The sequence below is a fragment of the Macaca mulatta genome, chromosome 10 (assembly GCF_049350105.2).
Source record: "Macaca mulatta isolate MMU2019108-1 chromosome 10, T2T-MMU8v2.0, whole genome shotgun sequence".
NCBI classification, from domain to species: Eukaryota; Metazoa; Chordata; class Mammalia; order Primates; family Cercopithecidae; genus Macaca; species Macaca mulatta.
Genome location: NC_133415.1, coordinates 74589883 through 74614052, shown reverse-complemented (window position 1 = coordinate 74614052; position 24170 = coordinate 74589883). Strand labels below are relative to the sequence as shown.

At 39.4% G+C, this 24170-nt stretch overlaps 1 protein-coding gene across 42 annotated transcripts in view; it reads left to right on the top strand.

Annotated features, from left to right (window-relative positions):
• The window catches only part of PLCB4 (phospholipase C beta 4), a 437093-nt gene that overhangs the window by 312478 nt on the left and 100445 nt on the right, over positions 1–24170 (top strand). For 21 of the 42 annotated variants that reach the window (XM_077951242.1, XM_077951241.1, XM_077951230.1 and 18 more), the window contains 8 exons: positions 2962–3172; positions 4628–4721; positions 7062–7141; positions 7715–7799; positions 10853–10943; positions 12789–12884; positions 18722–18822; positions 22600–22635. In XM_077951242.1, the coding sequence (XP_077807368.1) occupies positions 2962–3172; positions 4628–4721; positions 7062–7141; positions 7715–7799; positions 10853–10943; positions 12789–12884; positions 18722–18822; positions 22600–22635 (794 nt within the window). The remainder of the gene's footprint in view (positions 1–2961; positions 3173–4627; positions 4722–7061; positions 7142–7714; positions 7800–10852; positions 10944–12788; positions 12885–18721; positions 18823–22599; positions 22636–24170) is intronic. The other 21 variants (XM_077951243.1, XM_077951234.1, XM_077951219.1 and 18 more) reach the window with 1 other exon arrangement.

Below are 24170 nucleotides of genomic sequence, written 5' to 3'. Positions count from 1 at the left end.
TTATAGTGGCAGGAGGTGATATGATTCTTGTCACTTCCTTGTGACCTTGAGCTAGGAACTAGCCTCCTGGGGCCTCATTTTCCCTTCTTGTAAGGTGGTGGGCATCATGCAGTAATTTGGTTAGTGTTTCCCTTCCCTACCTTCATTCTTTGAAGTTCGTAGAGGGCTGACTGGGTGCCAAGCACTGTGCCAGATGCTAGGAATTCAAAACAATAAGAAATGTCCCCAGCCTTGAAGGCAGTTGCCATCTGTTCAAGGAGAAAGACAAGTGATTCAACAATTCCGTGGCAGTGTGATAAATGTCATGATTGAGGTGTGTCCTTGTTTATTTCCAAATTCCTTCTAAGTTTTAAAGGTCTGTGAAGTGACCATTGACACATCAAAAAGGGTAACTTGACCATTTCACAAGTGATGGAAATTTTAATATCTGTCATTTTCAAGTGTGGGTGAGAATGCAGTACAAAGCCATTCTTATAAACTTCTGGTAAGACCCTACATTGGTACAACCATCTTGGGGAATATTTTGGCAATAGTTTATAAAGTGAAAAATATGCCTCTTATACAGCCCAGCATTTTCACTGCTAGGTATGTACCCTAGAGAATCTCTCATACATTTCCCAAACTCTGGATGCCAGAGCGGCACAGTTCTCAGATCTCTGCTCCATCTATACTCACTGTGTACCTGAGCTCATCCAAGCCAATGGCTTTACATTTCTTCTATTAAACTCTCCAGTCCTAACCTCCAGCTTACACTACAGGCCTGTAGTAGAACTCTCCATTTGGATGCTGAATGGGCATTTCCAATGTATATATACAACATATTTTGATCCTTCCTACCCCTAGATCTGTTCCTTTCGAAGCCTATAAAATAGTACCATTATTTACCCAGTCAAAACCACTGGGCTCATGTTGAACTTGTTTCATTCTTTCACATCATGTCTGGTTCATTTGCAAAACCTGTAAGATCCAGCCTCAAAAGAAATCCTAAATAAATCACTTCTCACCATCTCCAGCATTACCGACTATCCAAGCCTTCATCATCCCTCTCCAAGCAACGCCTTCTCCTTCCTACTCAGTGCCCTACAATTTATGCTCCACACAGCAGCCAGAGTAAATCTTTTAAAACCAAATCTAATCATGTTATTCCACCCTTCGAAACCCTCAAAGGCTTCCCAACACATTTAGAATAAAATCTAAAGCACTTAGTGAGGGCCAAAGTCCAACTAATGTAGCCTTTGGCTCCATCTCCAACCTCATTTCAGGCTACATTTTTCCTTGGTCACTTGCTCTGTCTTGCTGTCATTGAATGATGTTGGCATGCACACACCTGCATCAAGGTCTTTGCACTTGCTGATCCTTCTCCCTGGACTGGTGTTTCCTGGGTGTGCGTGTGGCTTGCTCCTCACACATGTACGTGACCTCAGAAGTGCTTTCACTGGCCCATATTTAACACGGCATACTGTCATGCTTTATCACCTTCCTTCCTGCTTTTTCTGTCCTTCTAGTACTTCTTTGACATTATAGTTATTTGTTTACTTATTTGTTTCTGTCACTCATAATATGAGAGTTTCATGAAGGCAGGGCTTACCTGTTTCTTCTATCACTGCATCTATCCTGGTGCCTCTAAAAGTACTTGCTCTTTAGAATGAATGAAGGTACCCAAGGAGAAAGGTATACAAATTTCTACTTTCATGTATAATTAGAAATGACCTAACTATCCATCAACAAAATAATGGATAATAAATTATAATATATTCATATATGGACTTCTGTGCCTTCAGTGAAAAATGAATGAACAAGATCTACTTGTATAACTGGTATATAAAGATAAAAATAGCAAGTTGCAAATGCACAGAGTGGGATAGCTTTTATGTAAAATTGAGAACAGCCCAAACTACCTGTTGTTTGGATAAATGCATATGTAGTAAGATTGCAAAACCATTTTTGGGGTAAACACCAAAACTAGGGTAGTAGTTATCTATCTGGTATGGAATGGAATTGAGGTGGGGCATACAAGATGCTTCAGTGGCATCAAGGATTATGTATTATTTTAAATGTAAATCAAATAATCAAAAATGTAAATCAAATAAAGCAAAATGTTGAGATCTGACCACACTAGTGTAGGTCCATGGCTATTCATTATGCTGTCATCTGAACACTTCTGTAAGCTTGAAATCAGTTCATAGCTTGCAAGTTCTTAAATAAAACAAAAAGTTGAAGCTGTTGATGCATCAACCATTTATAAGTTGCGTAAATACTGATTGTGGCTCCTGTAGTTACCACATGAGCTCTACCCCATGTCAGAAAGGTGTGATTGAAATGAAGGGTGCCTTTTGGGGCCACGTTTCAGTGACCACTGTATACTCTTCTCACCAGTCCCATAACCTGACTTTTAGATAAAATTGAAAACTGAATTATTTAAATTCAGAAGCGCCATCATCTCCAAGAAAAATCCCTTTTCCAATTCAGTGAGAACAATAATGTCTTATAATTAATACATTTTCCATTTTTAAAGAGCACCTCTCATATCTATTCCCCTTATTTCCCATTATGATGATCTTGGAAGTCAGATAGGGCCAGTCTTTTTCCCCAGTTGACAAAAGAAGGAGCTGAGACCCAGGAGCCAAAGGAGTGAGTAGCAAGAGCAGAACTTGATACAGGTCCCGTGGACCCCTGGTCACCATACCTCCCCAGTGCTGTGTTTCTGAACTTGGGGGACCATGTACCTCTGCCATCATGGATGTAAAAGCAAAATGCCACCTGTGTGTGGAATTCATTATGTTACTTATAATGTGTAACTCTCTTATTTCATTCAAGTTCTGACAGATGAAGGTTCTTGGGAAAGAGACTATGAAGAAGTTTTTACCCTTATAATTTAAGCTGCTTCAACTTCCACGAATAAAACATGAGATGTGCATCTTCAGAGCTACAAGTGCTACTAAGATGTTCTTTTTCCCCTAGGCCTTATATCAAGTGATGGGTTTTGCAGATATCTGATGTCAGATGAAAACGCCCCAGTCTTCCTAGATCGTTTAGAACTTTACCAAGAAATGGACCATCCTCTGGCTCACTACTTCATCAGTTCTTCCCATAACACTTACCTGACTGGCAGACAGTTCGGCGGGAAGTCTTCGGTAGAGATGTACAGACAGGTTCTCCTGGCTGGTTGCAGGTGAGGAACTAAGATGGCAATTTGTTTTTTGTGTGTGATGCCCTTTAGAGTAATTTACTTTTCTCTGAAAAATAGGAAATAGTAATCAGGATGAAAAGGACATTTGTTTATTCCCTTTAATGGATTATCATGGTCATTTAACCTTGAGAAAAGGACAATATCTCTTCCAGAAAAACCACTGGGCTCATGTTGAACTTGTTTTATTCTTTCACATCATGTCTGGTTCATTTGCAAAACCTGTAAGATCCAGCCTCAAAAGATCTACAGTCATCCAAAAGACTTTACTGTAAAAAGACTTTTCTTTACTGTAAATTTAAAATATGCCCCCAAAACCACAAAAAAAGAAAACATGTATATTGTAAGAAGTCATGTTGAGTTTTCTGTTGATTATAGGTATTCGTTATTAGCGCCATGCTCTAACCAATTGAGCTAACTGGCCATTGATTATAGGCATTTGTAAATTAGCTTTATTTGATGTAAAATTTAAAAATTTAGTTTTCTGAGGATAGAAATTATTGAAAATAGTTTTTGTTTTATAGAAACTGACAAATATTTCAGGTTTAAAATATGGCAAAAATAATGAAAGTGAAACATAAGAAATGTAGTTACATTATGATTTTTTTTCTTGGTTATCAATTAAATAATATTTTCTTTTAACTCACTATTTTTTTGGATATGGAAATACGTTGAAAGAAATTAACTGTGTTACTACTTCCATTTGCATACTTCCTCTGAATACTTGAGTATGAATCACTAAACATTTTCTGGAATGGCCAAAGTAACATCATCCAGCCTATCAAAATTAAAAGTAATTTTGATATTATCAAAAATCCAGCCCACATTCATATTTCCCCAGTTGTCCCCAAGCAAATTGTCTTTTTTTTTTTTTTTTTTTTTTTTTTAAATTGAGACAGAGTCTTACTTTGTTGCCCAGGCTGGAGTGCAGTGGCGTGATGTCGGCTCACTGGAACCTCCCCTCCTGGGTTCAAGAAATTCTCATGCCTCAGCCTCCCAGGTAGCTGGGATTATAGCCTCCCAAGTAGCCATCACACCTGGCTAATTTTTGTATTTTTAGTAGAGATAGGGTTTCGCCGTGTTGGCCAGGCTGGTCTCCAACTCCTGACCTCGAGTGATCCGCCCACCTCGGCCTCACCACGCCTGGCCCCCAAATTGTCCCTTATTGCAGCTTTGTCACAAGTAGGATTTCATCCAGAACCATGATGCTTGTTATATTTCTTAAGTCTCTTAATCTCACTCAGACAATCCCTTTTTGATAATACCAACCAGATGAGAAGTATAATGTAGTTTTTACCTGTATATGCCATGAAATAATCAGGTTACTTATTCAATTTTCTGTTCTGTAAGAAAACAACTTATTTTTATGTCTTTCTTTTAATTTCTATACACACTATTTTATTGTAAAGTTTCAATATTGTAACTTCACTATGTCCCTAGATGTGTTGAACTTGACTGCTGGGATGGAAAAGGTGAAGACCAAGAACCAATAATAACTCATGGAAAAGCAATGTGTACAGATATCCTTTTTAAGGTAACTTTTAAAATAATTACACAGACTTTTCCAAACTCTGTAAAAATGCAGGAAATAGGGAGATGGAGAAGAGAAAACAAATGATTCATTTTCTCAAGCATTGTACCTTCATATTGTCTTCTTTCAGTCTTGAGGAAAAAGTCAAGACAAAGATCTTTTCCACTGAATGTCCCCTTCATGATACTTTTCCTGCTTTCAAATGGTGACTGTGTTATGTAACAAGGTTTCTCTGGCAGAGTTTACCTAGTTTTACTTACCTTAAAAAGAGTGTCTCCTTTTGTTATGTACTTATTTGCTTATTTACTTTGCATTATTCCTAAAGGACTTCAAGGTGGCAGAAAAAAATAAATAGAATACAGGAATAAAATAGACGGTAAATAGGGCCTATACAAATAGGACAGGCTGGGTGTGGTGGCTCACGCCTGTAATCCCAGCACTTTGGGAAGCTGAGGTGGGCAGATCACCTGAGGTCGGGAGTTGGAGACCAGCCTGACCAACATGGAGAAACCCTGTCTCTAACAAAAATGCAAAATTAGCCAGTCATGGTGATGCACATCTGTAATCCCAGCTACTCGGGAGGCTGAGGCAAGAGAATCGCTTGAACCTGAGAGGTGGAGGTTGCAGTGAGCCAAGATTGCACCGTTGCATTCTAGCCTGGGCAACAAGAGTGAAACTCCATCTCAATAAATAAATAAAATAATAAGAGAATAAGATAATGAGGTTAGACAAATCAAAAGAATGAAATTCTGTGGTTGGCGAATGTCAGCTACAGCTGTCTGTCAGTTTGGTGTAACTCAGGATAGATATTACAACACCAGGAGCAGCAGTTCTCAACTCCACCTACATGTGAAACAGCACCATGGGTATTTTCAACAACACAGGTGCCACTGGGCATGGTGGCTCATGCCTGTAATCCCACCACTTTGGGTGGTGGAGGCAGGTGGATCACTTGACGTCAGGAGTTTGAGATCAGCCTGGCCAACATGGTAAAACCCAGTCTCTACTAAAAATACAAAAATTAGCTGGTGTGGTGGCGAGCACCTGTAATCCCAGCTGAGGTGGAGGCAGGAGAATTGCTTGAACCCGGGAGGCGGAGGTTGCAGTGAGCCCAGATCATGCCATTGCTCTCCAGCCTCTGCAACAGAGAGAGACTCTATCTCAAAACACACACACACACACACACACACACACACACACAGATGTCTAGATGCTATGCATAGTATTTCTCTTAGCCAAGATGTTGGAGAGTTTTGACCAGCAATGAATTCAAGATAATATTTCCTGATATGTACCAAGAGTATATTCAAGTGGGAAGCCATGAATTTGCACAGCCAGGAAGAATAACTAAATGACTACCATAAGGAATGCCTCAATAAAATATTTCAAGATTATCTAACCTCGGGCTTTATCATGTCAAATGGATTTGCCTAGATAACTATTGTGAAATATTTTTCTGATTAACTGAATGACGAGATTTGCCCTGTGATTAGCTACAAACCACTAAGAATTTGGGGATTTTTACCAAATACAATGCTCTGGTTGTAGAAGTGCTGGTTTGAAGCCTTCCTTTCTCAAGCTAAGCAGAGGCAGGGCCAACCGTCTCTTAAAGCCTCTCCTATTTCATGGAGAATAGTGAAAAGGGAAGATTATGTTTAGCTCCTTCAAATGTTGTTTTCTATAATTAAGCTCTGTGTTACAGATGGGGGGTCCAGAACACTTTACTGATTCACTTACATGTTGTCTGACCAACCAGAACCCCTTCCCCCGACCTTGTAACCAGGCTAATAGGAAACAAGGGATACTGTAAATGTCACATGAATACACAGAGGTCTACATCAAGTTAATGAAGTATAGCCCAAGACTGATTTCCAAACACAGAGGAAAGTCAGTAAAAGCCTCCAACAGTCCTTAGGTTACTGCCCACAGTTTTCTGCACGAGGTGGGGAGGAATCATACAGTGGTCTGGAGTGAGAGCCTCTGTGCCAGAGATCACCTGCTCCTCAAGAAGAAAGGTGGACTCTGAACTCCTGGCTTGGCAGATTAACAAGCCGGAAACTGGCATGCCACTTAGGTGAAATCTCTTGTAAGTTAATAGCACCATAATTCTGGAGAAGTAAAAGATAGCTTAAAAATTGTCATTAACCATTAACTGCACCGTGGCTGTAACCACAGGGAACTCAACCTGTAGAGGTATTGAGATAGATGGGGGCTCCAGGTCTGAATTGCTGGAACTGACTTCCTGAAAGACTCAATTAATAGTCTCTGAATAGTGTTAGGTGCCTTAATTTTTTTGCTGTTTTCTCTCATTAACCCTTTTTTTTTTTTTTTTTGTCTTTAAAGGATGTAATTCAAGCCATCAAGGAAACTGCATTTGTCACATCAGAATATCCTGTAATTCTCTCCTTTGAAAATCACTGCAGGTATAATGATCCATTCTGCCTCAAGTCTCTGTGTGGTATTGTTTCCTAACCCCTAATGCCCACTCCTGCTCTGCATCTTTTTAAATAGCTGAGTAGTTTGTTTTGTGAACTACCAAGTTCAAATAATCCTCCAGCAAGGACACCTACTCTTACGCAAAGCAAAAAACATTAAAAAAAAAAAAAACATAAAAAAACCAGTCTTGCCCCTACCAAACCAAATCATTTTAATGTGTTTCAGAAATACTTGTTCCGAACAACAGTTCAGAGATTGGGACACCTTACTTAAAGTTCCATTGAGTCGGAAGATGTGGCAGTATATTTGAAATCAGATTTGATTAACTTGAAAGACATTTTTTATTCTTCTTTCCAGCTCTTAGTTTTGGAACAGAATCTCCTTCTCCGTCTTTTAAAATTATACCAGTTAAAGTTTTTGGTACATCTCACATTAGCATTAAGAGGACAATCGTGCATTTTGCCAAGTGAGAATCTTAATTGCCTAGGAATGGGTGCTTTTTATTCTTGGACGGTTAATGGGTGTTTGAATTTACAAATGCCACTTTTTTTTCTCTCCAGCAAATATCAACAGTACAAGATGTCCAAATATTGCGAAGATCTATTTGGAGATCTCCTGTTGAAACAAGCGCTTGAATCACATCCAGTATGTATTTTTAGCAAACCATATTTCTAGCATGAATGGATTTGTTTTGAAAATTTCTGAGGGGTCAAGTAGTACTGGAGGACTAATGCTAAAGATCTTCATATTTATTTAAATTCTTTGGTACAGAAAGCTTACATCATGCTTCAGAGGGATGTAAAGAGACACAAAATAAACATCTGGTTCAATTTAATTTGGAGGATCTTTGGGTCTTATGGTTTTTCAGATCTCAGTCTTAAAATTTCATAAAGCACCCAGGCCACGAGTCCAGATTCAGGTCAGTCATTCCCAACTTCAGTTACACGTTAGAATAACCTGCAAAACTGTTAAAAACACCTGTGCCAGGGCCCCACTCAGAGACTGATTTAATTGATGCAGGGTCAGGCCTGAGCATGGTGTTTTAAAAGCCCTCCAGGTGAACTGTCTATGCACTCAGGATTCAGAACCCATGGGAGCCTGATGCTGTGGAAAGTGCCCTGAATTGATGTCATGGCATCCTGAAGTTCACATTCCTAACTCCAAAATAAATCATTGGGCAATGTTACACATGCATTTTTGAACTTCATTTTACACCTGCTAATTTCTTCATAAAGCGAAGAACATTAACCTGTGCTCCATAGATAGGCTTTATGAGATCTATGAATTCAGTCTAATTGCATGCAATTTTTTTGTATATACTCATTCTAGAGAGTTAATCACATTTTTATAAGGATCCATGACCTCCAAGAAATTAAGATCCACAGTCACAAGATGTTATGAGCTCCAAGGCAGCTAATGAAATCAAAGTAGAAAGACCTGCTATTGACAAGCAGCACCTGATGAGCTCAAACCTGGTAGTTTGAGGTAGTGGCATAAGAACATCACAGCAAGTGACAGCAGGAAGGTGCTTTGTACTGCATGTAAACACTTTAGGTGGTTTAACAATGAGGTTCTTTTCAGAAGTGTGTCTATGGGAACTGAAAAAAATATGAGAGACGAGGATATCTGTATCCTTTGCCCCCCTTCCTTCTTCTCTTGAACTTGCAGAAGCAGTTGCTGCAGGTGACCTGCCCATATCCTTACAGTGCCTCCTGTTTCCCTGAACACTGGCCTGATTTTCCACTGCCAACATCCGCAGCTTCTTGCCTGAGAGTGAGCTCTGGTCACTGGAGCCTGCTCTGCCACACATGAAAGATAGACCAGCAGTGCCAGGGAATTATCATCCCTCTCCCATACTTCATCCCTCCTGAGGTGGGATAACCCTGAGCACCTGCTCTTCTCTGCCTCCCAGGGTTTCCCAGCAGAATCGTGCTCCAGCTGGCTGCAGTGATAACTTGCTTGGTAACACACCCTTAATGGGCCGCCTGTTTTCTTTTTCTCACTTCCCCACACCTCTGTTGGAGTTTCCTTCCAAGTAGATGACCTGGTGCAATAATACTTTTCTCTGAGGCTGTTTCTAAGGGAACCCAAACAAGAAACAGCTCTGATTTATTTTATTTATTTATTTTTACCTAGGCCCTCTGTTTATTTTCATGATTGGGTTAAGGTGATTGCTTTTGGGGAAAGATCACTGTATTCTTAGTGAAGTGATGTGCACATATTCTTTCCAGCTGAAGGCTGTCCAGGTTCTTGGCATCTTGAACAAAGAATTGGGCAAAATGCACAAACAAAGCAAGGAAAGAATGAAGCAACAAAAGCAGATTTATTGAAAATGAAAGTAGACTCCACAGGGTGGGAGGGGCCTGAGCAGAGGGGCTCAAGAGCCCCGTTACAGAATTTTCTGGGGTTTAAATACCCTCTAGAAGTTTCCATTGGTTACTTAGTGTCTGCCCTATGTAAGTGAATAGGATGAAGTAAAGTTATAAAGTCATTTACTCAGTGTACATCCCATGTAAATGGAGAGGATATTTCCCATCGTAGCTGAAGTGTGTCCATTTGTTCTAGGACACACTTCCTAGAAGTTCTAGGAAGAACTTCTAGAACTTAGTTCTAGAAGTTCTAGGAAGTCAGCATGAATAGGCCTTATGTTCCCTGCCTCTAGACCCTGTTCTCCTTTGAATACAGGACAGGTGTTTTGGGAAGCATAAGTAATATAAATGGGAATAAGACCTGCTCCTGGAGCTAAAGAGCTTTCAACCTTGGGAGTGGGAGGAGGACACAAACGTGAACACATAACTAGAAAACAAGGTGGCCTATGATGCTTTATTTGTTGGAGGTGTCCTGGTACAAGAGAGGTCACTGGGGAATGGGCCAGTGATCTTCCTTACACCAGGCTGCTGGAAGGAAACAGCATTTCAACAAAGGGTTTTATTGGAGGCAAGACAGACATATGAGTGCACAGTGCTTTACATATAATAAGTAGTATAAAAGCAAGTTTTGAAAATGAATGGATGGGTGGAAGGGTGGGTGGGTGGGCATATAGAAAGATGGGTGGAGGAATGGGAAATGGATGACTAGATACAGGATGGTTCTGTAGATCAGAGGTGACAGCATGCAGGGACATCTCCTTTGCATATATGTATCTAAGCAAATGATGCTGTAGTCAAGTTCAGATTCCAGGAATTGGAACAACTCTGTTCTTGATTCCCTTATCAAACCCACTAAACCACAATCTCAAGTGTCGAGGGTTGGGTCAGCCTACTGAGCAGACAGGTTTACTATACAGCCTGACCCTTGGGAGGATTTTGGGGGGCCTCTAACTTGGGAAAGCCAATTCTGACCCCAGCCGTCAATCATCCCTTGCACTTTACCAGATACTTAAAAGGTGCAAGGCCCTCAGGGGAGCAGGAACCCCTCCCCCGCACATCCTGGGCCAGACCCCTGCTCCACTGGGGAGGTTGGAGCAGCTCTGCACACCTCTGGAAACTGTGGATTTCAAGTTTGCAGCACTGGTCTAAGGGAAAGCTGAATGAGTGTGCTAACTTGGGTTGGGGAGTGAAAACGGAAGGCTGTGCTGCCTGCCATCTAGTGGGTGTTGGGTTGCATCACTCCCAGGCCTCCCAGGCTCCTCCTGGGCTGGGAAGGAGAATGGAGAAGCACAGGCCTTCCTTAATTCAGCTCTTTCTGTTTCTCTCTAGCTTGAACCAGGCAGACCTTTGCCATCCCCCAATGACCTCAAAAGAAAAATACTCATAAAAAACAAGAGGCTGAAACCTGAAGTTGAAAAAAGTAAGTGAAATACACACATATTAATGGAAGCAAGTATAACACATATGGACATTTCAGCTGTTTAGAATTCAATTTATTTTAAAACCACTGATTTTGGGGGAAAGGATGTAGGGGTGATGTTACAGGTACTTTTCAGAGCAAGATTGCCACATTTCCATTTAAGTTTAATTTCCACATCAATTAATTCATGCAGTAGGAAAAGCATATTTATATATTCATATGTCAGAATTTGGAGGGGGCCCAAGGAAAAATGAGAGGAAAGTAGAAGCATTTTAGAATTTCTCAAGATACAAGGAACCAGCATTTTATAATATTACACACTCTAAAGTCCTCATAAGTTTCCCTTTTCAGTTTGCCCCTGTGCTCCAAACATATCTAGGGATACTAGGTACATAAGAGTATGTGACTGTGTATATGTGAATAGAGATCTAGAGACAAATGATTTTATATAGTCATGTTTCGTTTTATTCTCCCAGGATGATTTCCTTGAAAATATTTTCTTCCAGAGTATATCTTAGTTCAGTAAATTAATGGTATCAAATATTGGCATGGTTACACTGCATTTTCCCCCCAAGTATTCTAAATGAAAAATTTTAAATTATGTTAATGGCAGTTTATTTTATTACAAAAGCAATAATGCCATAGAAAAATCAAGACAATGAAAAGTATAAGAAAGTAACAGCACTAACATGTATTATACACATATTCATATACTATAGACACATGTACATAATGTACATGTCTAGGTATATACCTACATTTTTAACATAATTGAGATAATATTAATGGTACTGATTTTTAATTTTTAAAATTTAACCAGGTAAGTATACTTACATCAGCAGGATATAAATCTACATACTAACTTTAATCCTAATGTATGAAACACCATATAGAATTTAATATCTATTACATAGATATGTATGCATTTATTATAGCATGATGTAACCAGTCCCAAGTTGATGGATTTTCACTACTATAAACATGCTTGAATGTTATTTTGTATGTTTGTGCAACCCTCTCCTTGAAATCAATTGGTGCGATTAGAGTTATTCACCCAAAGCATATACATATTTTATATTGTGATATAGTTTGTTATGCTTTCTTTTAGGAAAGTTCTACCAACTTAGACTCTTCACCAGTCATATATGAGAGTGCCTGTTTCCCACCAATATCCTTAATGCTGGCTGTTGGCCATTTTTAAATGTGTGTCCAACTCATAGAAAAAAAGTGGTACCTTAGGGGTTTTGTTATTTGTGTATCTTTAATAACTAGTTTTTTGCATATTATGATTTGTGGTTTGTCCCTACATGTTTTCCAATTTTTATTATTTCATTTACCTTTATCTTTCTGACTTACAGAAAAATATTAGTCTTATTTTGCATAGTACGATATAATCCCAGTTAAATCCGTTGCAAATATTTTTTTCCTGAGGTTTTGTTGCCAACCTGCCTATTTTCTGTCAATTCCCCATGACTGTTCATAAACCTTGGTCTGTGCCAGATTCTCCAAATTATAGGCTTTTGTTATCTAGCCTTAAATTCTTTACAAGGACTGAACCTCCTCTCAAACTTGGTGACCAGAATTTTGGTCATTTCACCCATGACCCCGCAATTCTTCATCATGTGTGTATAAGGTGGTCGTTACAGGTTTCTTACAAGGTCAGGACCACCAGGAATGGGCGAGAGAGAGATCACTGCTGAACCTTAGGAACATGGCGCACTTGGTGCCTGAACATTCTGTTTCCTCTCCCTTTTCATGTCCTCCTTCTCAGTGTCAATCTGAAGGCTTAGGGTTTGTATGTCACCTAGCATCTGTCACCATCTCTTTGCATGTTTTTGCTAACAGAACAGCTGGAAGCTTTGAGAAGCATGATGGAAGCTGGAGAATCTGCCTCCCCAGCAAACATCTTAGAGGATGATAATGAAGAGGAGATCGAAAGTGGTGAGCTGTTTGCTTTTATTTTAAGTTACATGCTTCAAAAATACTTTTTACATAAGAAAACCAGGCTGGACACAGTGGGTCAAGCCCATAATCCCAGCACTTGGGGAGGCCGAGGTGGGAGGATTGCTTGAGCCCAGGAGTTCAAGACCAGCCTGGGCAACATTTTCATAGAGATGAGACCCCATCTCTACAAAAAATAAAAAATTAGCCAAGCATGGTGGCCTGTGTCTGTAGTCCCAGCTACTGGAGAGGCTGAGGCAGTAGGATCCTTTGAGCCCAGAAGTTCAAGGCTGCAGTGAGCTGTAATTGCACCACTGCACTCTAGCCTGGGCAACAGACTGAGGCCCTGTTTCAAAAATACATGAGTAAGAAAACCAGGAATTTCTTTCAGAAGACCCTTTTATATAATAATGCTGTTTTAATTCTTAATAGTAATATTTTGGTGTTCTTGGTATTTTGCCAAATACTTCCCATTTTTCCTGACGACTAAATTTTAATGGCCTTGTCATCTCCCTTCCTATTGGTCATTCAGCTATTCAGCAGAAATTCATAGCCAGAGAATCCTTGAGCACTTGCTGTAGTAGGCAGAGGAAACAATATAAAGAATATTTTGCAATCCCTGTCTATAGACAAAAGCATGAACTTCAGTCTTGTTAATGATGATAGTAGAGAGGCAAGTAATTTAAGAGACCCTCAGGCAAATAACTGGTTTGTCTGCACAAAGTGAACTAGAAATCCAAAGCTGGTATTAAAATTTCAAGTTCAAATTCCTTCAAATAACCAGCTCACCAGAATTATCTCTGTGAAGCTAGATAATTTTAGGAAGGCAGTCTTGCTTAAAATATTTGAATATGTGCTACTACCTTCTCTTTTACTTTGATCACATAGCAGCAATCATAATGTTCAGATGTAAATGGGTCATTTGAGAGTTTCGGGGTGATTTTAGAGAATTATTTGTTCGTTATATATCATGAGAATTGATGAACAAAATGACGAGGACTTGCGTTGGTTATACAATGCTTTGGGTTTATATACAGGCATACCTTAGAAATATTGCAGATTGAGTTCTAGACCCCTACAATGAAGTAAATATTGCAAAAAAGTGATTCACAGGAATTTTTGTTTCCCAGTGCATACAGAGATTATATTTACACTGTACTATAGGCTATTAAGTGTTCAATAATAGCATTATGTCCAAAAATGTAACTTAATTAAAAAATATCTATTGCTAAAAAATGCTATTATCTAAACCTGCATCAAATTGAAATCTTTTTGTAGAGTGTCTTGCCTTGAGTGAACAGTGAGGTAGTTGCCAAAGATTGGGGTGGCTGTGGTAATTTTTTAAAATAAGACAACAATGAAGTTTGCTGCATCAATTGACCCTTCCTTTCACAAAAGATTTCTCTGTAGCACGCAGCGCCATTTGATGACACTTTACCCAGAGCAGAGCTTCTTTCAAAATTGAAGCCAATCCTCTCAAACCTTGCTGTGATGCCTTCTCAACTAGGTTTATGTAATATTTTACATCCTTTGTTGTCATTTCAACAATGCTCATGGTATCTTTACCTGGAGTAGATTCCATCTCAAGAAACCACCTTCTTTGCTCATTCATAAGAAACAACTCCTCATCTGTTTAAGTTTTATCATGAAATTGCAGCAATTCAGCCCCATGTTCAGGCTCCTTTTCAAATTCTAGTTCTCTTACTCTTTCTACCACCTTTGCAGTGACTTCCTCCACTGAAGTCTTGAACCTCTCAACGTCATCCATGGGAGTCTCCCAAACTCCTATGAACATTGATATTTTTACCTCTTCCCATAATTGTGAGTGTTCTTAATGGCATCTAGAATGGTGAACACCAGAAGCTTTTCAGTTTACGTTGCCCAGATCCATCAAAGGACTCTCTCTTTTAGGAAGGTTAGATGTAGAGTTAAAAATCCGAAAGCTGAAAGAATTAACTAACCTTATTCAAGACTCCTTAATAAAGACTCCTGACTGGAACAGACTTTATAAGTGACTCAGTTGCATGTCCAGTCCTTGGGTTTGACATTACTCCCAGAGAAAAGTCGTAATGACTATACTTTCATTTGTTTTATGTGGCAGGGAGGGTCTAGGGGGCTAAAGATATCTGATACAACTCAGTTGATATTTGTTATTATGGTCATCTGTTGCTATGCAATAAACCTTCCCCAAATTTAGGGGCTTATAACAACACCTTATCGTTTTCTGTCATAATTCTGTGGATCATCTGGGCTCAGGTTGGTGGTTCTCCCTTGGGTTTCTCATGCTGTTGTCGGCAGATGACATCTGGGGCTGACTGGTTCCCTTGGACGGGTTATCCAGGACGGCTCGCTCACATGCTGGCAGTGGATGCTGGCTGAACGCTGGGAGCTCAGCGGGGCCTTACTGACCATAGTACCCCTGTGGCCTCTCTGTGGTTTGGGCTTCTCACAGCACAATGGTTAAATTCCCCAGATGGAACATCTAAGAGCCAGTGTCCCAAGAGGCAGGAAGCAGAAGCTGCTAAATTATTTAAGAGCTAGGCCTGGAACTGGTGCAGTATCATTTCCTCTATGTTTTATTCATCAAAGCAGTCTCAGGGCCAGCCCAAATTCAAGAGGGTGAGTGAGTGACAAGGTCACGTTGCATAAGAGCACAGAGGAAGGCAGATGTTATGGCAGCTGTCTTTGGAAAATATAGTCAGCCATGATGCCGACTGTATTTTTCACATTTTTTGCAAATAATAAACCTAAACAAGATTTAAGAAAAATATATTGACAGAAATATATTTCAAACGATCAAGAAAATACTCCTAAGATGCAAAAAAGATGACTATTCAGTAAAACCTGTTCCTTTAATTTAAATTTCATAGATGGTAATTAAAATATGTAAGGCATTACTGATACAATAATCCAGTAAAACACACTGTAGAAATAATAGAATAAATTAACAAGAAAACAATGTTAATAATAATTAACTACCATCGTTGTACCAACAGTGGACCAGGCATTTTACATTACAGCCTTATCTAATCTGTATACAGCCTGATGAAATGGGTATTACTATTATTTTGTTTGTTTGTGTGTTTGTTTTGAGACAGAGTCTCACTCTGTTGCCCAGGCTGGAGTGCAGTGGCGCGATCTCAGCTCACTGCAAGCTCCGCCTCTGAAATGGGTATTATTACACCAATTTTTCAGATGAGGGGACTGAAGCTTAGAGAGGTAACATATTTTGCACATGATCCCACAGCGGGCAAGTGATAGCACTAAGATTCAATCCCGGAGCTACCTGATTCCAGGGTCAAGACTTTTTGTACCTCACAGTACTGCCCTTTCAATTTACAGGAATATGGTAAAAACATAGATATGCAAAAATACTTTTTTAGAAAGGAGAAATAATAGAACGAATGAAAGTCAAAGATGTATTGTTTCCTAAACACACACAGTCATGTAAAATGAGCATCAGTATGGCTTCATGTATTATTAAAGGTGCTTTCCCACCATCTACATACATATGGTAATTATTCCTCCAGGCAGAAAAAGATTTGCCTCCAGTGACTCCCATGCTATTCCAAAATATACCTGAGATTTGGGTTAAGTTTTAACAGAAATAACCACATGATTTAGTATACCAGTAGGAAAGTACCTAAGGACAGAATCATCCACCTAAATGGCACAAGGCTCCTGTTACACCTGTTATGTATGTGATTCTTAGGTTGCCTCAGTAACACTTGGTTTTGGTTCTGGTCAACCAGTTGGCTGTAATTACCTTAGTACCACTGTATGAATCTACTATGTATGTGTGACTAGAGTCTCTAATTTAAATACATCAGCATAGCAGGCAAGGGGAAACCAAGCATAGTTCAAGAGGGGAGGCCTGCCTGGAGGCTGTAGAAAATAGAAAAGGCTTTCAGTCAGTGAAAACAGGTGCCCAGGCATTAGGCTGGATTTAGATTCAGAAGGACACATGGCTCCCAGGATAGGAGACAAGTAGTGGGGAATATCAAAATTGTATGTGGTTATAGGTGTGTTTGTGCATATATGCACACTCAGAAAGTGATCATGTATTCATACAATTCTCTTAAAGTGGTTATTGAGTCTCTACCACTTGTTTGGAGCATGTCCCTTGCCTTCAAGTCATTTACTTCTGTATGGGCAGTTTAGACTAGACATACACGAAATGAAAATTTAATAGTGACCTGAGAAGTTTTGAAATCTTGGTTACTGACTGTAGGTCATGGAAACCTAGTCCTGGAAGAATTGTGCTAAGAATTCAGGAGACAGGTGGATCCATTATCTTGATCTGTGATTTCAAACAAGTAAAATCATATCTCTGCATCTATTTCCTCATTTATAAGTAAAGACAGATGCTAGATTAGATTATTTTAAGACGTATTCCAGTTCCTCAAATCCTTTTCTTCCTGCCTAAGCCTTACAATGACCCAATTTTTGTTATTGTTGTTGTATGGATTTTGTTTTTTTAATTGTCTGCCTCTAGAATATCCCTTCATCAGAATTATTAGCTCCAGACGAGGAAGGTGGCTGTTTCTTTCCCTCACCCTTTTCCTATGCCTGGAGAGATACTTCACAAAATAAAACAGTCTGTCAGGAAATTCTGAATCCAGATACTATCAGTTGAAAGATACCACTGTTTTATCATGACTAAGAAAGAAAAAATAGTTTCCATTCACTGGAAAAAACCATCAGTTGAAGAACATATTACAACATCAGAAATATTAAAATACAACAAAGTACATCTCAGAATCAGTGAAATCATTTTTCATTTACTCCTGTTCTTTCATTTTCCTTTGTACTTTTAAACATGCTTTAAAAAAAAGTCTCTCATTCTTATGGGTCTGCTTGTCTCCTTTATGAGTTTATTCTCAGAACTTATTTTAGAGGGTTTTTTTTGTTTTGTTTTTACAGTAAAGTTCCCTCATGCCCTGTGGTGTGACCATGTGGATTTGTATTGTCCTCATCCTGAGGTCTATGGGATTCTCCTGATGCTGGCTAGATTTTAGGCAAATTCTTTGTCTGGGAATTACTACAAATGGTAGTTGTGTGAATCCAAATCTCACCTCAGCATGTTGTACATTTTCCAGCAGGTAGTTCTTTTTTTTTTCCCACGAACATCCTGGGTGGATTCTGGCATTCTTGTCACTTTCCTGGACCAATGAACACAGTGTGTGTGCTTCCTTTCACAGACCAGACCATGCTCCAGGGACACCAGCTTTATTTGGCACCCACTTCCATTTCTCCTCCTACTTGAGCCTGACAAATGAGCCCTGAGCCTTTGAAACCTACGCTAATTTGACAAATAGTTTGCAGGAGTAGCACAATCCTTCTGAGGCCTTTCCTTTCTCTACCATTCCAGTTTTTATGCCCATAACATTCAAGTGGACATTTTAGTCTCTTTCAAAATTATCTGATGTATTTTTTTCCTTCCATCTTCTTATTTTCTGTAGATGTCATGAAATATCAAAACACCCTTTTGTGAGTCACAGATATTCCTGCAGTGTTTGAGGCTTTCATTTTTAGAATTAGTGTACTAGGATAGAAGTAGCCATCCAGTTAAGAAAAATTTATTAAGCATCAAGCATGTCAAACCACATTTTAGGTGCAGGAGAAATAATACGTGACAAGATGTGCTCCTTGACCTTGAATAGGTAAGAGTTTAGTGAGAGTTTTACTTGAAAAAATACTGCATATATAAATGTCCCCATTTTCTTTTAGCATCCTTTTTCTCTAAAAGTGCTTATGTTCTACCCAAGATTGTGAACAAAGTCTGACTACTTGGCAGTGGTTTGGCTTCATGGATTTTCCATTTGTCTTTCACGCAGCTGACCAAGAGGAGGAAGCTCACCCCGAATTCAAATTTGGAAATGAACTTTCTGCTGATGACTTGGGTCACAAGGAAGCTGTTGCAAATAGCGTCAAGAAGGTCAGAGTTCCCTTTCATCACTCTCAAGAGGTAGCAGCTGTTATTTATGAAATTTTGGCAATGTGAGAACCACAAGAGAATAAAGTAACCTATAATTCCCCTTCTAAATTGCTTAGGATACAAGTCTGTGCTGGGTGACCAGAACTTGACACATACACAATATTAACTTTAAAAGGAAATGTAAATTACTCATTAGTCAGAGTCAGTGTTAACCACTACCCATTTGGCCAGTGTCCTCTAAATATTAAAATTTATTGCGTTATTGTAGCTGGGGAGGGAGAAAACGACAGCATCCCAGGGGTAAGGTTTAATCTTGAATTCATCAGGAAAATGACCCCTGAACATCCTGAGTCTAGCCCTCATTCAAGAACTAGTCCTGCTAATTGTATACCTTTCCCCTAAAGTAGAGTAAGCATAAAAATGTTTCCAAATATTCAGCCAAGGAAAATAGTTATTCATGTACTTACCTTTTGTCAGGCATAGTCTAGGTCATAATGACCTAACAGGGTAAAACACACTTGCCTTCTGCCCTTAGGCAGTTCATGGCCCCTGTAGTTTAGGGAAAGGGATCAGAAACAACAAAGAAACAAGTAGTCAAATAACCATATAATTACAACTTGTGATAAGAGCAATTATGAATATAAACATGAGTGCTGAAGAATAATGAAGTAGAAAGAATAAGGAAACCAGAATGCGAAGGGTCAAGAGGAAATGGCCATGTACAGAGATAGAGGAATCACTTTCCATGTGGAAGGACCACAATAACATCAGCAAGGGCTGTGAGTAGAGTGGCTTGAGTGAGAGTGGAGTGAGACAAGATGAGATGGGGCAGGTAGGTGGGAACTGGGTGATGCAGGATTTTGGAGGCTATTATGAGAAATTCAAATATTAAGTGAAATGTGACACTACTGAAAAAGTTTAGAAAAGGGGGCAGTGTAGCTTGATTCAAGTTTTAAAATATTGCTGTGGTTGCCATATGGAGACTAGTTTAGGAGGAAACAAGAGTGGAAGCAGGAAATGCAGTGAGGACAGGCTGCTGCTCTAGGCCAGACAAGAGTCCCCGATGGTCAGACTAGACAATGGATACAGAAAGGACTGAGTGGCTTCAAGACATGTTGAGAAATGGGACAGCCTACTGATGGATGGAATGTGGGAATGAGAGAGAAAGAAGTGAGATGACCCTCTAGTGTCCTTGTTTGAGGTACTGGGTAGGTGGTGGTACCATTTACTGGCATGGAGAAGACCGAAAGAGAAAGAACTCAGGAGCTGCAAATGGGATGACTATTTGAGATGCCTGTTAAGTATTCAATGGGAGGTGTTCATATAGCATTGCCATCTGACTCTCTCTCTGGGTTCATTTCCTAACTGTCTAACTTTGGGTAAGTTACTTAACCTCTGTGTACCTTAGTTTCCTCATCTGCAAAGTGAAGACGATAACACCTATTTCATGGGGTCACTGTGAAGAGTGGATGGTTTGTGACATGTCAAGAGCTTAGCGTGGTGCCTGGCACATGGTAACTCCTATAAAGGTATTAGTTGCTGGAATATTATCATCCTTTTCATCTTTATCATTGTCATTATCCTCATGATCACTGGCGTCATCATCATGCGTATATAGAAGACAGGTTGAGCTAGAGATACAAGTTGGGAGTTCAAGAGATCGTATTTGAAATAATGGAAATACTGAGATGATTCACAGGGAAAGGTGGAAAAGAAGGTCCAAGTGGACCCCTAGTTAAAGGTGGAGCCAGAAAAGAAGAGCAAGATATGGCCAGAGAAGTAGGAGGGAAATTAGGCAGTGACACCAAGAAAACCAAGAAAGAGGACAGTGTTAACAGAAGGACTGAGTGGTTGACTGTAGAATATGTTAAAAATCTTAGACAAATTACATTTAACAGAGTTTAGTTAAGCAAAGAACAATTCCCAAATTGCGCAGGCCCCAAACCAGAAGAGATTCAGAGAGACTCTAGTGCAGCCACGTGGTGGAAGATTTATTGACGGAAAAAGGAAAGTGACCTACAGAAAACAGAAGTGAGGTACAGAAGCAGTTGGATTGGTTACAGCCTTATTTGTCTTATTTCAACAGAGTTTGAATAGTTGGCCACCTTTGATTGGCCACCTTTAGTTGGCCACCTTTGATTGGCTGAAACTCAGTGATTGGCACATGAGTAGGTTACAGCCTGTTTACACATTCATTCAGTCTACAGTTTACTATGTGAAAGTTTATGGAAAGTTTATGGAGAAACCTTTAGAATATGTAAAGAGACAGCTTTAGGCTGAACTTAATTTAACAAATGCTACTGACTAAGAAGACTCAAGAGTGTCCTTTGGGTTGTTAGCATGGAGGTCATTGGTAACCTTAAAGAGACATTTCAGTGGAGTGCCAGACAGGGTGGTGACACTGGATCACATAGATATGAATGACTAGAGACTATGCTTTTGAGAAGTTTTGCTGTGAAGGGGAGCAAGAAATGGACTGGTGGCCAAGGGCACCCGAAGAGTCAAGGGAGTGTTTTTGTTTGTTTGTTTTAGTTTTTTTTGTTTGCGGATGAATGAATCTGGAGTGTGTTTGCAAACTCGGAAGTGGTGCAGTAGAGAGGAAGAGATTAATTTTGCAGGAAAGAGAGGGGATAACTGCCTGGAATTCCTTGAGAAGGTGGAAGAGGGTGGGATCGCTATGGTGTGAAGGTGTGGCCCTTCACAGGAGCAGGAACACCTGATTAGTGAAGACAGTGGATGAAGATGCAGGTAGGCAGATACATTTGGTGAAAGGAAGAGGGGAGAGTATTTGTCTGATGAGCAAAGCCAAAGGAATATTGCCTTTACACCCTGCCTTTTCTGATATAGGGAATTGTGACTACTTTGAGAATATTGAATGCCTATTAAGACTCAAGAGTATTGTTTTAATACAAAACTTAGCCAGGTACCATGGCATGCGCCTGTAATCCCAGCTACTCAGGAAGCTGAGGCAGGAGAATTGCTTGAACCCGAAAGGCAGAGGTTGCAGTGAGCCAAGATTGTGCCACTGCACTCCAACCTGGACAACAGAGCAAGACTCTGTCTCAAAAAAAAAAAAAAAAAAAAAAAAGGTTGCTAAAGCCTTCATCAATATTGTCTTAGTGTCTTAGTCAGTTGGGGCTGCTATCACAAAAATACCATTGGCTTAAACAACTAAAAACTATTTGTAACCATTCTGGAGTCTGAGAAGTCTAAGACCAAGGTTTCACCCAATCAGTTCCTAGTGAGGGGGGCCCTCTTCGTGGTTATGTCCTCATGTGGTAGAGAGAGAATAAGGAGGCAAGCTCCCTCTTGGCTTGGCCCTCATGACCAAATTACCTCCCAAAGGCCCCATCTTCAAATGCCGTCACAATGAGGTTGAAGATTTCAGTATATGAATTTGGGACGGTGTGGGGGGCTGCACCAGCGTACAGTCCATAGCAAATACCCCGACATAAATGCTGAGTTCCTCAAGAGTGACCCTTCATGCTGCTTTTCCCAAGCCCCATGACTAAAGCACTAAGTAAATAATTATAATAAAACATCTAAGTAGGTAAAAACTGTCCACAAATGAGGGAAAGAGCATTAAGATTAGCCCTTCTGGTGCATAAAACCATGAGGCCATCCATGGCTTTTTTTCATCAATAATGCCCCACCTTAGCAAATAAATAGAATAACAAGTTTACCTCTACTTATTTAAGTATCTATGTATGTATGGCTAATAAATTTGGAATTTTGCCCTTTAGAGGAGTAAACAAATTATTTCCTTTCTCTAATTAGGCCTCAGATGACCTTGAACATGAAAACAACAAAAAGGTAACAAAATAATTCCCTTGCCTATTTTAAATCAGATGCATCTAATTTAAAACATCTTCAAAGGAAGGAATTAATTGTGGTGATAAAATTATTAAATCCTGATAAAAATCACAAAACTAGGGCAGGTGAGTAAGGTGATTTTCCTAAAAGTAGGTATTTAATCCAGTAAAGCATTTTCTTCATTGGAATTAGAGATTTCGTTCGTGTAGTGGAACGACATGATCATCAGCATATTGAATTTGAACATAAAAATGAGCAAATAGGTCATCAAATCCATATTGTAGCATAATAGGAGGATCTTAGTTCCCAGTACACTGACATTCTGGAAGATCACTGATTAATTTTACACTGCATAACTTCTAGGAGTATTACTTGATGTTATTAGATATTGGCCTTATTATAGGGAAGGTAAAGTTACATTTTCACTTTCTTTCATTCTCTTCGAAGTTCTTCATGATGATCAAAGTGGTCTTATTTAGTAAGTATTATGGTTTATCCTACAACAGTGAGACTGACAGCCACAGGCAGAAGTTTGCCTTATAACTTCATTCTTATACTTCAGAGCTTCAGAAAATACTGCCTTGCTGCCTGTGGGGTCCTATCCTATTTGGAGTTGAGATCCTATCTTCTCACCCTCTAAATATTAAATTTGAAAGAATTATGAATAAATATGGTCACAGACCTGTCCCAAAATATTTGTGAGTACTTTACTCTCTTGTTCTAGAATCTCATCATTCATAATTGGAGTCAACAGTGTACAGATTGACATTCGGTCATTGCCATTTATTAGCTAAGTTATTTTAATTCTCAAGGCGTCACTCTTCTCATGTGGGCAGTGGGTAGGACTCTAATCCCCACTACACATCACAGACGGTAATGAGACCGTGCGTGCAAGAACTCATCCTGGTGCCCAGCACACAGCACTGGTGGTATTTATTCTTATTATTAAACACACATGGAAGGAAAAGACATGGCCGTTGTTTGGTGGGGGAGCAGGAGGACACATGAAGAAAATGATAAAAACAAAAACAAAACCAAGTTACGTTACTTGATTATTATTTCAGGTTTTTATTGGTGAAATCAGTTTGATAATTTAGAATGCTCAAATTGTTAAGTCATCAGTTAAGACAAACAAGTCATCTGACCATTTTTTAACTCATGGATTACATCATGCAACTAAGGAATATATCCAACTAGATTCACTCTATGCAGGAAATTTAGCTTTGCAAAGTTCTCAGCAAAAATATTGATCACTTTTGAAGGTATTATTTTTGTTGTTGGTTTTGTTGTTGTTTTTTCCATCAAGTAATAAACTAATTTGTTTTCTTTTTTCTGTATGCAAAGTAATGCAATTTCAGTATGTCCTATGCAGCAAGTTATTAGATTACTTTTAAGATTAAGTGCTTTTTAAAATACTATATACCACGTGTGTATGTGGCTTACATTCTACAGTGCTACGGTGAAACACAGTCACCAAAGAGGCAGCATCATTAGCACCTGGGAACTAGTTACAGCAATGACTGGCCTCACTGCAG